Source organism: Natrix helvetica (assembly GCF_964273705.1).
Source record: "Natrix helvetica genome assembly, chromosome: 1".
NCBI classification, from domain to species: domain Eukaryota; kingdom Metazoa; phylum Chordata; class Lepidosauria; order Squamata; family Natricidae; genus Natrix; species Natrix helvetica.
In genome coordinates, this window is record NC_138548.1 from 56,876,937 (window position 1) to 56,892,658 (window position 15,722).

Sequence of the window (15,722 nt, forward strand, 5' to 3'; positions counted from 1 at the left end):
AGCATGCAAAAATGCAAGTAGAAAAATAGGGATCACCTTTGGTGGGAAGATAACAGTGTTATGTGCGCCTTCAGCATTTAGTCATGCCGGCCACATGACCACGGAGATGTCTTCGGACAGTGCTAGCTCTTCAGCTTTGAAACGGAGATGAGTACTGCCCCCTAGAGTTGGGAACGACTAGCACATATGTGCAAGGGGAACCTTTACCTTTATCTTAGTTTAATGAAAAAAAGGACTAGGCATGACCTGATAGCAGTGTTCCAATATCTCAGGGTTTTGTCACAAGGAAGACATTCTCCGAAGCACCTGAAGGCAGAACAAGTAGCAATGGATGGAAATTAATCAAGGAGAGAAGCAACCTAGAATTAAAGAGAAATTTTCTGACAGTTAAAACAATTAATCAGTGGAATGACTTGCTTCCAGAAACTGTGGATGCTCCAACACTGGAAATTTTCAAGACAAGATAGGATAATCATTTGTCTGAAATGGCATAGGGTTATATAGCCTGAGCAGGGGCTATAGAACTAGAAGATCTCAAAGGTCCCTTCCAACTCTGTTATTCAGTAGTAAATTAAGGATTACCAGTATGTGAATACAGCTGCTGTCTAGCTTTTTGTAGTTTCCTGCTTACACAGGAATTTCAAATCACAGACACTGCCAATGGGAAGAAAATAATACAGTTTATGTGAAGGAGGATGCAGTCATATCAACAGCTTTCAATAAAGGTATGATTCTGATTAGCTCCACAACAAGTGGACAATTAACAATTATCACATTAAAATCAGCCCTTGAAAATAGTGAAGCAGCAATACGATAAGCCATTTTTCATAACTTAGACCACACTCAGGGGATAAGATCAAACTATTTTTTTTACTTGTCAGGCAATTACTTTCCAAGGATTGAACTCTTAAAGAGGTTCAGTCTAGAGGGCTTACTCTAAAGCTGAATGGTGCTAAATATCTCCACTTTGTAGCTTCCATTAGATGCTCCCTATGGAACCTTTCCCCACTCTTATGTTATTACTTCACCTATTCTTTTTTAAGCTTTAAATATGGGATCTTGTAAACTAGAACCTCCTGCTAGGCTATTTACTCCTGCTATGTTAATCAGGAAGGGAAAAGTATGGCGTGATTTACAGGGAAATAGGCCCATAAGGAGATGCTGATGGAATCATTAACCATATGGAGTAGAATTGGGGATGCAGTTAACTACACTGCAAATCAGAGCAACTTGTCCATTATAAGTTCATTGTTCTAATCTCTGCATCCAGTCATGCTTTTAACTTTCCACACTCAGCAGTCTTCTAAGTCACAGTGGAACAGTAAAGAAGCCCTTGATTTCTCTAGTGTTTCTAGCCAGCACTTGCTGCTTGCAAAGGCCATAGTTCTCAGCAATGTAATAAGCTAGGACAGCTACAATCTCCAGTCCAGGTTGAGACTTCTTGAAGTTTTGTATTACTTTTTCTTTCATCTCAGCGAAAGAAATAACAGTTAACTATTTGTAAATATAGATTTTAGTTGTATTATTTGGGATCCTCAGGTATGTTCTTATGAGTAGTAGTTGTCTATAGATTGGGCTATCTATGTTTATTATAAAACTAGTCGATAATCTGGCATTCCCGGGTATTTATTTATAGGGGGGAAATGTCCCTATCAAATGCAATTTCTAATGTTGGATTTTCACCCTTATCAGAGGCAGCCCCCTTGTGGAGTAACGTGAAGCTGTTATCATGGCAACTCCACTGCACTGTACAGTAGAAGTCAGTATGGCAGTATGGCACAACAGGCTGTATCTTAACAGAACACACAAACTGAGAGGTGTAAGGGGTGTCTTACCCCCACAGTATTTTTCTCCAGAGAGTAAGTGATCTGTGTACCAAGTTTGGTTAAAATTGCTCAAGATGTTCCAGAGTTATGCTGGAACACACACACACACACACACGCACACACACACACACGTATATATGCAAGGTCACAATCACTATATTTGTTCATACCTCTCTATATGTCAGACAAAACTAGAAAACCAGGTAATGCAGACCCATATACTTTTATTATGTTATTAATGTAACAAAATCTTGCAAGTCTAAATGTGCTTTCCCATCCCACTTTATCTTCCTGAGAACTTGGTGAGGTCTAGTCTGAGTTGTTTTCTAGTTTGCAGTTCTTCCCTGGACTTGAACTGCATCTGATCAATGTCTTAGTAGCAGTCTTCCTTCTGTTCCTGAAGGACATTCCTTCTGCCCATTATTGTCCCCTTGCAGACCATATTGATTTCATCTATCCATAACTTATACTAACAGTTATGTCTTCGTCAGCTTTTATTCTTTAAACATTTCTTCTTCACTTAAAAATCCCATCAAGTCCATCTAATCGCTCTTTCAGTTCTACTCTTTGATATATCACTATCATGCATGTCTCTACATTGTTTTTTTTAATTTCATGTCAAATTAATCCCATTTGTTCAGTCCACTGTCAATATTTTTATTTGACCAAATTAAAATTTATAAACAGTGTAACAAGCTTTTTAAAGTTCTACAAAAATACTAAATCAGCAACATGTTCAACAAAGCATTAAGATGACAAGGAGAACTTTTAGTATCAAAGCCTGAGGTAATGATTTTCATCATGATCTTAAAATGAGATGTGGGACAAAGTTGCAGGTATGTTCTGAATAATTAAAAAGCTTGCACGCTATTTTCAGAATCTGAGTTGCCTTAATAAAGGTGTTGCTGTAATATAGACTTTGAAATATTATTTGTTCCACACATATAATACAAATAAATTTGTTCTTAGTAAATGTATAAAGTTGCATAAATAAATATTCCTAAAAGGCTCCAACTGGTTCCCAAGACACCTCAAATATAAACTCTTTGAAGTATTACAGGAGGTGCCAGCTCAAACATAACAGAAATATGGCTAGATGAGAATTTGGATTGTATACTAAGATGAAAGTATTAAAGTTGATTCTCTTTTGTCAATACAGCATGAAGTGATTTTTTTCTTATAACTCTAGTAATTAATTATGGCACTTCATTTCTCTGCCTTTTCCATGGTTTAATGGAAACCTTGCTTTGTACTTTTCCAATTTGGACCTAACAGCAATAGCACTTAGATTTATATACCACTTCATAGTGCTTTTACAGCCCTCTCTAAGCAGTTTACAGAGTCAGCATATTGCCCCAACAATCTGGGTCTTCATTTTACCAACCTAAGAAGGATTGAAGACTGAGTCAACCTTGAGCTGGGGAGATTTGAACTGCTGAACTGCAGCTAGCAGTCAGCAGAAGTAGCCTGCAGTACTGCTCTCTAACCACTGTGCCACCTCAGCTCTCAATAAGCAATAAAGGAAGAAGAAAGTATAGTAACTTACATTATAAAGGGGCCCATTTGATTTTTGTCTATATTTAACTATCTAATGAACTACAGTGAGGGCTGAGTACTGTTCTTGCTGATCTTAACACTTAACTATATTCTTTTTCTTTTATTCTCTGATCTTGTTGTTCTTCCTCCTCTTGTCTTTTCATAATTTTTTTTGAACTGTGTTTCTTCCTAGCTCTTGCTTCTCAAAATTTTGACTGGTTAAAGTTTTCCACTTGCTCCAGTCCTGCTGTTAACCTGTATGTGCCGATGCTTATGCCAGAGAATTGTCTATTCCACCTTTTACAAGTAGGAGTGCAAGAATTAAAAATGTGTCCAGGGGAAGGTGGGAGAATGGGCTCTTATCCCTGGCAAGGCTGCTTCTGAATGTTATTCTCAGGAGATTAGGAAACAAGTTATAGTCAGTACAGAGGATTGAGGGAAATATAGTCAGATTGGAAATAGTTATAGATTGATCCTTTATAATTAGCTATTAAGGTTTGAGATTTCCCATCAGGAGAGTGCCTGGCATTCTGTTAAGGAACAGAAAGAACATTGTAATTTTATTTTATTTTATTTTTCAAATGTATAGGAATTGAAGTGAAATTTGTGGCTGTTGTGGTCCGCCAGTGGAGCTGGCCACAGAGTCGGATAGGGTGGAGGTTGGGGAGGAACATGGGCCAGTCCTGGAGGCTGGGGAAGGCTCAGACGAGGGCTCTACATTGGAGGCAGAGGTAGGGCCAAGGCTGTCTGGCAGTTCTCAGCTGCCTTCAGAGCTGGACAGCAGTGAGGCAGAGGAACAGCTGGAGCCTGTCCCTAGAGTGCGCATGCGCAGAGCTGCCAGAAGACAAGAACAACTAAGAAATCAGGGTTGACTTGGGAGCAAAGCCACAGGTGGACGGTGATTGTCCCCTCCCATAGGAAATAAAAGAAGAGAGAAAGAAGAGTGGGCTTTTGCAGGAAACAATTCGTTTGTTCGGTCGTGTGAAGAAGATCTGTCGGTGAATCTCAGAGACTCTGTGCTAAGTCTTTCCTCACGCAACGCTACATTTGGAAAATATTTACATGGCAGCTTTCCAAGATAGATAAGGCCTGTGGTCATAACTTCACCTTTGAAAGACTGTTTACCAGGCTTTTGCTGAATGTGAATGAGAGAAATTCACATTTGTTTAATAAAAGGGGTTTTGTTGGGACCAGGAATCTGCTTCGTACTTTTTAGGGAAGCCTAGGTCAGAACAGTGGCATGGTTCTTTGAACAAATAGTGCATACCGAAATATACATGTATCTGGGGGAAATAAATGTACAAAATATACTATGGCATATATGGGGAAGGTGTTTGTGCAAAATATCTATAGAGTTATAATGGTTTGTAGATAAATATTCACTTGACCTTAAAAAAAAGCAAATGCTTCAACTAATGTGAAAAGGAAATTGAATGGAAAATGAAAGAAACTAACATTGCCTCACTAATGACTTATAGCAGTGGAAACCAGGAAATTATTTGAAAGTCTCATTCCAAAATAATCCTTGTTGATACAAACTAAATACGTGATGCATTTACAGCATTGCCAAACATCTCTTCCTGTATAATATTTGTCTAACACAAACGGCTTACCTTTTAAATAATGAAACTCCCTGGGGTCCCTCTGTTTCATAATTCTTGAGAGAAAAGGATAGCAGTGAGTGCAATTGTCCATGTGAATACGCTGTGCTAATGGTTCTGGCAGGAGCTGATAAAGCAGCAGTTGATGTCTTCAGATGGGATCAAACTGAAGGGTCCCTGAAGACAGTTGATGTCCAGATTCTTTTTTACATAAGACTGTTGGAAAGGGAGTGAGGCAGTCATGTGTTAAATCTCTCCTTTCTTTCAAGTACCAAGGGAAGAGTGAATGAAGCCTGTGAGTTCTGGAAATGGGGAAAAGGAACAGGCAGCTCTTTCTAAGTTGCTGTAGGTTCCCCAGGAATTCTACTGTGGGATAAAAATCTGTTGGGACTTCTTGCCATATGAGCTCTGTATCTTGTATTCAGTACCTCTATCCCTCTATGTAAACTATATGTCAGGGATGATCATTAATGTACAGTGGTCTTATTATGGCTAAATCCTTGGAGATCTTGAGTGCTTGAGTAGAAAGGGGAGCAATGAATTGAACCAACAAAATCTGAAAACCTCTGCTTTGGTGGTATATTATACCAATTGGGAAGATCCATTGCAAGATTCATACTATTTCAATGGGTTGAGAAAAATCACCATTAAAAGATATGTAGTATTGTGTTCTGACCCCCCTTTCCACGCCTGTGAACAAGCCAAAAGACAGGCTTGGCTGTTTGCCACTGTTTAATTGCAAGATAACAAACCGTTTGGCCGAAGGCCCAGATAATTCAAAATACAACAAAACAAACCAGATATTCAAACACGGCTCTAAGACATCGACTTTCCTCACTGCTAATTTTGAATGGTTGTTTCCTGCAAATGTCCCCTCCCAACGCCTCACCTATAAGCTCTCTTGGGAGGGGCCAATCTACAACCACCTGTGCTAATTACCATCTGTGAGCCTGCTTACGAAGCTGCTGCTTTAGTTTCTCAGCCCTTCTTACTCTAGCATCAGGGACTGACTGCCTTTGATCCTCCCCACTGCTCCATGCCTCAGGTGCCTCCTGGTGGCCAACCAGCCGCTTTGGTCCCTGCTCTGAGTCTTCAACCTGCACAAGGTCCTCCACATCATCCAGGGCCGACTGAAATGATCCCTCACTATCTGAGTCCATCAGCAGCTCAAGCGGATCCTGCTGGGCTACAACAGTATTGTATAGCCTTTATTGTCATTGTACCAGAGGTGAATTGCTCCCAGTTCAGCCAGATCGGGCGAACCGGTAGTGGCGGCCGCGGGAGGTTCTGCCCACCTGCTGGGACGATTCTGTGCATGCGCAGAAGCTTTGCGCGCACAAGCATGAGCAAACCGGTAGCTCCAGGATTTGCAACTTATCTCTGTATTGTACATCATGTATACAATGAAATTGGTTTTCACCTCACTGGTGCAATCCATGACAAAAAATGCAAACAACATAAATAGTATAAAGAATAATCCCTATGCAAGTAATTAAGGAAAAAAGAAAAAGAAAAACTAGTCATAAGTCTCCACTTGTGCATGGAGTGATTGTGGTTGTGTTTAAGACTCTGACAGCCCAAGGATAGAAACTATATATATAAGTTCAGTCAAGGACTCCCAGGACTTATAGTTGACTTCTTGGGGCTGTTGTTGCTTTTTTGGCCTAGGAAAATAGAAATGGCGATTTTCCAGCTATTTTTTCCTCAATGTTATAACTCTGTGTTGCTGTGATTCATCCTCTTGGTAAGAAGTTAAAAGATTGTTAGCAGTTCTTCCTGATTTTGGCTTACTTGTTTGCTGGCAGTAACTACTGTTTGGAAACTTTGTAGTTTTATGTCCAGAAACACATGAATGAGCCATGAATACTCATGACTGAAACTTTTTTTCCCTCTCTCTTCCTCTGCCCCCACATAAAACAGAGAAATTGCGTAAATTAAGGGGTGGGGTGGGGGAGAGAAATAAAATCTCAATTAGACTCTGTAGGTAAACTTTCCTATGCCTGACTGTTTTTTTCTCCCTTCCCTTCACAGAGCAAGAGATATTGGAGGGGGAAGAATTAAAAGACACGAAATAGGCACGCAGTAGGGAATAACCAAGCTGTTTTGTAATGCACGTTGGGCTGCTGGTGCCCCCAAATTCCTTTTGATGAATATTCCCCATTGTATGCCACTGTATGGCTGTTTACTCTCTTGTAATCCCTTTCCCTTTCAATTAATGTAAATACAAACATTAATTCTCTTCTTGCTAATTATCCCAGTACCCTGGTGAGCCTTCCAACCAATAGAGGAGTGGTTAAGAGGCAAAGGAAAGTATGAAACTGATTAGTTCTGTCAGTTACAGGCAGGAATACCAGCAAATATTATACTTCATAAACAAGTATTAAAATGCAAACTAACATAAAGGGGAAAAGGGGAGGGGAATAACTGGAAAAGTTAAAATGTGAGCAAAAAATGCATCAAACATATATAAAACAAAAATGATCATCAAAGTTTTTCTCATCATCAATTTTTCTCTAATTCAAATAAAAATTAAATATTTAAATTATCTTAAAAAGATAATAGGCAACATTCTAGAAAAGCAGGAGCAAGACTTGAAAATGACAGTTTAGATTTGACTGTCAAAGTTTCCCAGAGATTTGGGATAATATAAATGATTAGGGGAGGGGAGTGTTACTCTTGCTATAAATCTGTCAACTACCTTCTCAATCTGTAAATTTGCAGATAAAAGAATCCTCGCAGAGATAGGTCTCCAGTGTGTTTTCTACAAAAAGACTTGATTATGCAGAAAATCCCACTGTTCAAGGAAGAATGTGACATATTGTATTTCTCAGTTAGGTATGCATTAAAATGTCATCAAACCACTCTACCAAAACCAATTCTCTTAATGCCAGCTGAGCTTCCCTGGTGCAACATCTGTAAATGAAGTTCAGCAGTAAAATAAAATATCTGAATAAGAGTTTTTAGAATTTAGGCAGAACTTTTGTTGCCGGAAACTGCCTCAAATTCCTCAGTCTGTATGCAGTGTGTTACCTTTATCAAACAGTGGCCTTTGGTAATGCACACTAGGACATCTTACGCCTTTCCCCACAACACAACCACCTATAACTTGGAGAATTTTGACTAAATCAGCTGAGAAAAGCAAGGATTACCAGACATCTGATGAAAGAACATGCTGTCTTTTGTCCTCATGTCTTCTGTCCAACAAGCATAGTCGTAAAAATCAAATATTGTCTGGCTTTTTTGAGTGTCTTTTCTTTTTTTGGATTGTTTTCACAACAGTAGTCATTCAAACTTTTCTGTATTGTAACTTGTAAATTGTTTGTATCTTTCTTTCCCTTGTCCACTGACAACCATGACAGCCACGTATTACATTATTTAATTTATTTCTTAATTCCAGTAATTGGCTTCAATCCAGCCCCTTCATATCTATGATCACTGTAATCATAAAAGTCACATTTCTATTGTGGAATTTAAAAACAACATCATCACCATCAATTCAATGTAATTATAACCTAAGTTCTTGAGAATAAAGATTTGTTGGAAAAAAATTAATAAAAAAACAGTGATCTTGGAAAAAGTAATTTCATATACATGTAGACCTAAATAATTGTTTGTCTCCAATTTTCATGGATGCCAAAAAACAAACCCCAGTGTGTCCTTCCTGCCATCAAATTGCCAATGTTCTCCTTTGCCTGTTCATATATCTGGTAATTCTATGAGAAGCCCAGGATGTTTCTATCCAGAAAAACAGATACTCCAAATGTAGTTAGCCTGCCTCTCTTACTGGTCTTCCAGTTTCAGCTAAATCTAAGTGGAATTTTAACTTCCTCCCTTTCCCATTGCCTTTCAAATTAACAGCTATTTGTTGCATTCCTACCTTCTATCATCTCTGTCTCCAGAACTGTCTGCAGCAAAGTGGGACAAGTTATGGAAAGTTAGGGTTGTATCGATATACTATTAAAACTCTTGTATCTGTTTGCAATCTTCAATTGGGAGAAATTGGAAAAGGTAGGGCAACAATTATTGAACCATAGAAACTCAAATTGGTGGGTTAACCGAATGTTGAGACCCATGACTCCTGTCAGAATGAAATTTGGGGAAGTTGTGGCTGCTTCATTGCCACAATTCCTTCCAGCTATGCTTCCCAGAAACTTGTAGATTGGTATATCCGTGCCTTTCCTGCCTCCCTCTGGCTCTGCACCAATTGGTTGGCAGCAAGACTTGATTGGCAAGCAATCATTGGTTGCATTGGAACTGAGCCCAACATTTTTGAAATTTCTTAACAGTGGGGATCCTTTTATGGAAGGATAAGGGATCTGTTGGTGAGGTAGGCTGGCTACTACTTCCTCCCTGGAGGGAGGGGGCTCTTGACATAACTAGATGGGGAGTGTGGGTGCAGTTTTCCTTGGAGCCCTTTGTTTTCCCTCCCCCAGCAAAGTGACAAGCAGTTCCTCTGGCCAGCCAAGGAGGAGGAAAAGGATTCAGGAGTCTCCCAAAGATTGTGAGGTCAAGCCTATATATGGAAAGATGAAGGATGGGCTGGGATGTCTACTTGTGAGGTAGGACTGGCTAGGGGGAATGGTGCAAGCCTATATTTTATGTGGAAGGATGAATAACCCACTGGGTCATGAGTTGTCTAATTATTTTTAGAAAAAGTGGTATATTTATTTCCTAAATGTCTGTGCCCTTTTTGCACCTTTTTCGCAATGATCTATTTTTGTACTATACACTGTCTAAAGTTGTTATAGAATTGGACAGCCTATAAAGGTAATATATTAAAAAAATTCACCATGGAATGATATTACTGCATGAGCCCTTCCTTTACTTGCCAGTGTCACAATGATTGTAAGGTGGAGCTTGTGTAGTGACATTACTATGCTTATAGTAATGTTCCTTGCTTATCGGCAAAGAAAAAAAAAACACAGGCCAGTTAATTTGTTTTGGACTTCTAGCTGCCATTTATTAGTTGAAAGCAGACCAATTGCAGATTGTGGCTACTGACCTGTTTTTTGCTACTAAGCAATTATCAACCTGTCATAATACTAGTCATGCTACCTTTTGCTTGGATTTTTTTAAAAAAATCTATGAGGCAGTGTCATTCATATCACTACTCAAAGCGGCCAGGCAACATATAATTTAGGAGACTATCTCCCAATTCCATTTAGATGAAACATTGAACATCTTGTATGTCTTAACATCTTGGATGACCTGCCTAATAAAAGAATGGTCACACAGAATGGTTAATACCAAAATACCTTCAAAGGTATTTTGAAGACTTCAGTGTTTGTTGTGAATATATCTGCTCTCCATCCCCAATTCTGAAATATTACTCAGGAGTTATACTTCCAGAACTAGAAGTCAAAGTTTCCAATTTATTGGATATTGCTCCCCAGTGCGCTTCAGACATAGTTCTTTATGAAATATGACCTACTAATGGCGCCAAAAAGAAAAATGGGAATTAGTACATTCTCAGCTGTTCAATGACAACAAAATTGTACATTATTTACCAAAAGCCATCTTTTGTCTTGCTAATGTGATTGTTCCAGAAAACTGACTCAATGTTCTTTAATAAAAGGTGAAGGATTGTCTCACTGTCCCAGAAGCAGAACAGTGCTTATAAACAACAGACAAGGCCAGAAACAGCAGCCTCTTTCTTTCATTAGAGAAATATTTCTGGGACTAGTACAAATGCCTATTTCAGATGTGAGCTTCTAACTATTCACCCTGCGTTAATGATATTTCAAATGCAGGGTGCTGTTTGCCTGAGTTAATTAAAAGAGTGTTTTTAACATACTAACAAAGTCTTTTCTAAACAGATGGTAAATTTTAGCAGAGCCTAAAGACCAAGAAACTCTTTGCCTTTTAAATTTGTTAAACAAGTAGCTAATCATTTATATGTCTAACTTGGTTCCACTGGCTATGTCCCAAGTTTCTTCTTGGTTCACTTAGATGTCAGGTAAAAGAAAGGCTAAATTTTTTCAACTAAGGATGCTTAAATCTTAAAGTTTAAATATTACCTACTCCAGTAGGAATTGAGTATGCAAATTCTTGAAATGACTTTTGCAATTTCTGTTATAAAAGGTTTTGACATTTGATATTAATTTTTTATATTGAATTGTTAGATCTGGGACAAGTGACCATCTTTGAATGGAACAGTAGCCAAAGTTTATTGTAAACAAAGAAGAAAATTATTTCTGTGAAATACGTAAACACATTTTATCTCAATACAAAAGAAATTAATTTTTCTTAAAGTGGGATTAATCTAAACTGGGATTGTCTTCTGTTAGAAATGCAATATTATTTGTAATATTTGTGCAGTCAGATCATTTTGAAAAGGTAGTAGCTTTTTTGTAAGTTGTCTTTATTGTTTTACCTCATGGAAGCAGATAAATAAGTCCTATTTATGGGTGACACAGACATACTATGATGTGGATGTCTGTTTCTATTCATTCTTCTCCTTATTTCCTTAGCTGTATGTGACCCTCCATGCCAGAATAAAGGATCCTGTAGCCGTCCCCAGCTTTGCATTTGCCGCTCAGGCTTCAGAGGTTCCAGGTGCGAAGAGGTAATTCCAGAAGAAGAATATCATCCTCCTGGCCTTGCAAGTGCCTTTCAGCCTCCGGCAGTTTCCCTCCCAATGAGAATAAACAGTGCAGAAAAAAGACAGCCACAGATACCTATCATACAGAAGCTACCAGCTGGGTAAGTTACCGCAGTTATATGCCAAAGCAATTACTCCCTTTTTTATAAGTTTAACAGTGGTGTAGTGGAAGGACTCTATTCTAGAACAAATGTGGAGAACAAGAAAGATGCATCTGCCCTAACAGGTCCCTCTTGAAATATGTCTGCCTAGGACATGTAAGTTGGATTGATGGTAAACCTGTGCTACTATTACTATCTTAGAAAATCCACTACCTCAAACCTGCTGCTAATTTTTTTCGTTTTGGTACTTTTTCTCCATTTTTTCCTTCATTTTTATTCTAAACAATAAGAAAGCAGTCATGTATAAAATGGACTGCTATCATCCCCTAGGTCTTAGTAAAAGACGAGAGCTTTCAGTGATTAATGACTGATGCACAGTGAATTTACAGTATTTAGGAAGGAAGTAGATAATAATTGCTACAATTTAAGGATATTTTGGTATTGCTGTTATTATTAGGTGGGGGAGAGAATAGATGTATGTTTTATGACATGAGTAAAGTTTAAAATTGAATGGTTAATCATAAATTGTCAGTAGTAAATATATAAACTACAGTTCTTAGTTCACGTGTTCCTTTTCTTTCAATCCTTATTCCATGTTTGGGCAAAAATATTTTAAAACTTGGTTTAATAGTGCTTTTATGATTGTGTCCCTCAAAAAAAAAAAAAAAAAAACCACACAGGGAAAAGTGCCAATCATTCAATCCCATTACCTCCCCAGTATAGCTTTAAATATATACATTTAAATGTAAGAAGAATAAGTCTAACATTCTTTCAAAACAGTGCTACATCTGGATATATAAAAAATAGACATAGGGTTCTGACAAGCACTTTGGAAGGTGCAGATCAAGCATTATTCAGACAGCCACTTTTGTTGAGACCAGGGGTCTGGGCTATCCTGATACACATGGCTATCCTGATACACTGAAAAAAGTGACTGATAACTGTCACATTTATGATCCTTGTGCAGCGTCATGGTCACACGATCAAAAGTTGGGCACTTGGCAACTGGCATGTTTTTATGATGTCCTGGGCTCATCTGGTCATCATTTGTAACCTTTCCAGTTGGCTTTCAACAAGCAAAGTCGACTGCATGGTTCACTTAATATCTGTATAAAAAGTGGTTGTAAAATGGGGCAAAACTCACTTAGCTGCCTTGCTTAGTAATACAAATTTGGGGCTCACTTGTGGTCATAAACCGAGGATTACATATAGCTGAATGAAAGGGGGCACATCTGCAGCAGCAACATGTAGGTGTTGGATTCTCTCACATTGACTGCATCCTCAGCCATATCCATCATGAAACATGGTAGACCGTATCTATGATATTGGGGAGAAGAGGAAAAGTCTGCTTTGAATCTGGAACAACTTTAATCTGCTTTATCTGTTAGATAAAGATGAGATGAGGGAATGGCCTAAAGAAATGGCAAAAACAACCTTATTGATCACATTCACACCACTTTTAGGGAGAATTTGAGGATTAGTGCCAGCACTGAACATGTGTTTTGGGTGACATTTGCCCATTTTAAGGAGATCCTTTTGATTTTCATAATGCTGAGTGTTCAGTATAATCCACAAAATGTGTCTATTTCATTATGTTTTTTTAAATCAAGGTCATTTATGAGCAAGCTAAAAAGCTAGATCCCCAAAAAGATCCTTCAGTGACTCTAGTTCTTATATTTCTTCATGGAGAAAATTGTCCATTTATTTTCATCTGCATTCTGTGTTTTTAAAGGACAGTTCCCTCTTATTCCATGACTACTAAATTTACTCAACATGTTTCATGAACTCAATGAATTCTTTTCTGAAAGTTCATACATGTCCTGTTTCATTTGTGTGTTTTCTCTAAAATAGATTTGTTACTGGAGTTTATCTGTACAAAAGCCATGCTGATTTTTCCTTCAGTAACATTGGTTACTTTATATATTTCTTATTGCTTTCCTCTGTTCCCTCCAATGTGTCCCCAAAAAATATCAAGCCAGCCTGCCTATAATTTCCCATTGGGTCCCTTTTTAAAATTGGTGTCGTGTTGGCTATTTTCCAATCTTCTGTCACCGAATCTGATTTGAAGAATAAATTACATAAGCCTGAAGGTCAGCAATTCTATATTTTTGCTTTTAAGCTCTTGGGTGGATACTATTAGGAACTGGTGATTTGTTATATTATACTTTTGCTACCAGAGTTTCTGCTTATTTCTGTTCTTATTTATTTACTTGGTCAATATATGTTTCAAAACTACAGTTGACCTTTGCTCAGTCATTTTAATTTCAACGCTCCACTTATTTGATTACGATTTTATAGCTTAAACGTCCTACAATTATGTGACCCAACTTCATGATTTTCCCTTGCAAAAACTCATTACAAGGCATGATTACCCATTTTACATATGCAGATATTTTGCCATTATTCATCACTAATATCTTGAACAGCCTCATGCAATCACATTTCTCCCTCACAGTGATAGGATTTAGATTCCATCCCAGATACATTTTTAATCCTAAATGACACAATACAGATTACAACTCGATTTTTGCATACTGTAACAATATCCTTCAAAAAACTTCTCCACACACTACATGAAGCAAGATATGATTAGAAAACTTTCAATATAATATTAAGATCTCTTTCTATAGGAATTATTACTATTATTAATTCTTCATTAAAACAATATTATTTATGCTAGAGTCAACCATTTTTAACCACCCATTTACTGTTTTAGCAGCATACCTTAACAATTAAGATATATTTAATACAATAAATCATAATATTACATTTAAAAAGATGGATAGTTAAATGTTTTTGTGGTTTCTGGTTGTAATTGCAAAGTATATATGTTTACAAACAATTTTGAACAGCCTTTCATGGTGCTAGGTGTCAGCCTCTGTTTCGCTATTTGCTTTCGGCTGCCATTGAAACAGGGAGGGGGGCCCTGGTGTTTGGGAGGGGAAGTTTTAGTACAGGAGAGATTGTAAAAAGGGAGTTTGGTCTCACCGTCTACTGCGCACGCTGGAGATTAGTGCTTGGTGTTGGTCGAGGCCAACCGTCCTGCATACCAACCTAATGATGCTCCTTGAAGATGGAACTCACATGACACCTAAGGGATTTACAGATTGGACAGTGGGATGAGGGTTACCAGGGGGAGGGGGTTGGTCACATATTGATAGGTATGATTTCGCACACTTTGCCTCAGATCTTGCTTTGCTTAGCTGCTATCTTTTCATAACCAGTAAAAGTACTCTTAATTCTGCAAAATGGAGTTAAGTGGTTTCTTTCTTGGTTGCTGAGGGAGGCTGGCTTGACATATAAATCATCTCTATATAAATCATCATTTATATCTGTTGCTTGAAGATCAAAAGGTAATCCGTAAAGTGACAATGATGGATGATGAGAAAAACAAAATTCCTAATTCCTATTTTGCATCTATTATCCCTCAGAGGTTAAATGGATCCTAGCTGAAGATTATTATGTTACTGAGAGTGTGATGAAACTGTAGCTCAGGATAGATATTGAGAGTGTAACTTTGATAATTTAAATGAAATCAGATCAGATCAGATTCCAAGACCACAAACCCTCAGATAAGTAGATATATTGTACAATAGCTATTAAAGAATTTCAGTTGGGCCCTATTTATATTGAAATCAAGGGACAAAATTATTGTCCCAAAGGTGCTTTTTCAAGAGGCAACTGGTTTTTCTGGGGTTTTTTTGAACATGTTTTGCTTCTCATCTAAGAAGCTTCTTCAGCTCTGACTGGATGGTGGGGAATGGTTCTGTTCCCCACCATCCAGTCAGAGCTGGTTGTCAATCATGACCTGGTTGTTCCATCCTTTGGGACAACCAAGACCTGAATGACTGAGAATCTCCATAGACATTCAAAATTATTGCATCTCTTTTTCCCATTCAAGAGATGTAAGAGACTAGTTAGTTTAGTGGTTACAGACTTAGCAGAGTAGCCTATGTGACAAGAAAATGCATAGACTTTTATATCTGCTTGGTGTGAGGCCACCAATAGTGGTGGATAGTTCTTAAATTGTCCATAATCGTACAATCATAGTAGTGAT

General features: G+C 38.0%; 1 protein-coding gene across 9 annotated transcripts in view; it reads left to right on the forward strand.

Moving 5' to 3' along the window:
- The window catches only part of LTBP2 (latent transforming growth factor beta binding protein 2), a 116,595-nt gene that overhangs the window by 13,664 nt on the left and 87,209 nt on the right, over positions 1-15,722 (forward strand). For all 9 annotated transcript variants that reach the window (XR_014173965.1, XR_014173966.1, XR_014173967.1 and 6 more), the window contains exon 3: positions 11,434-11,665. Coding sequence is in view for 4 of the 9 variants with exons in the window: in XM_081937333.1 (XP_081793459.1) it covers positions 11,434-11,665 (232 nt within the window). In the remaining 5 variants the exon portion in view is untranslated. The remainder of the gene's footprint in view (positions 1-11,433; positions 11,666-15,722) is intronic.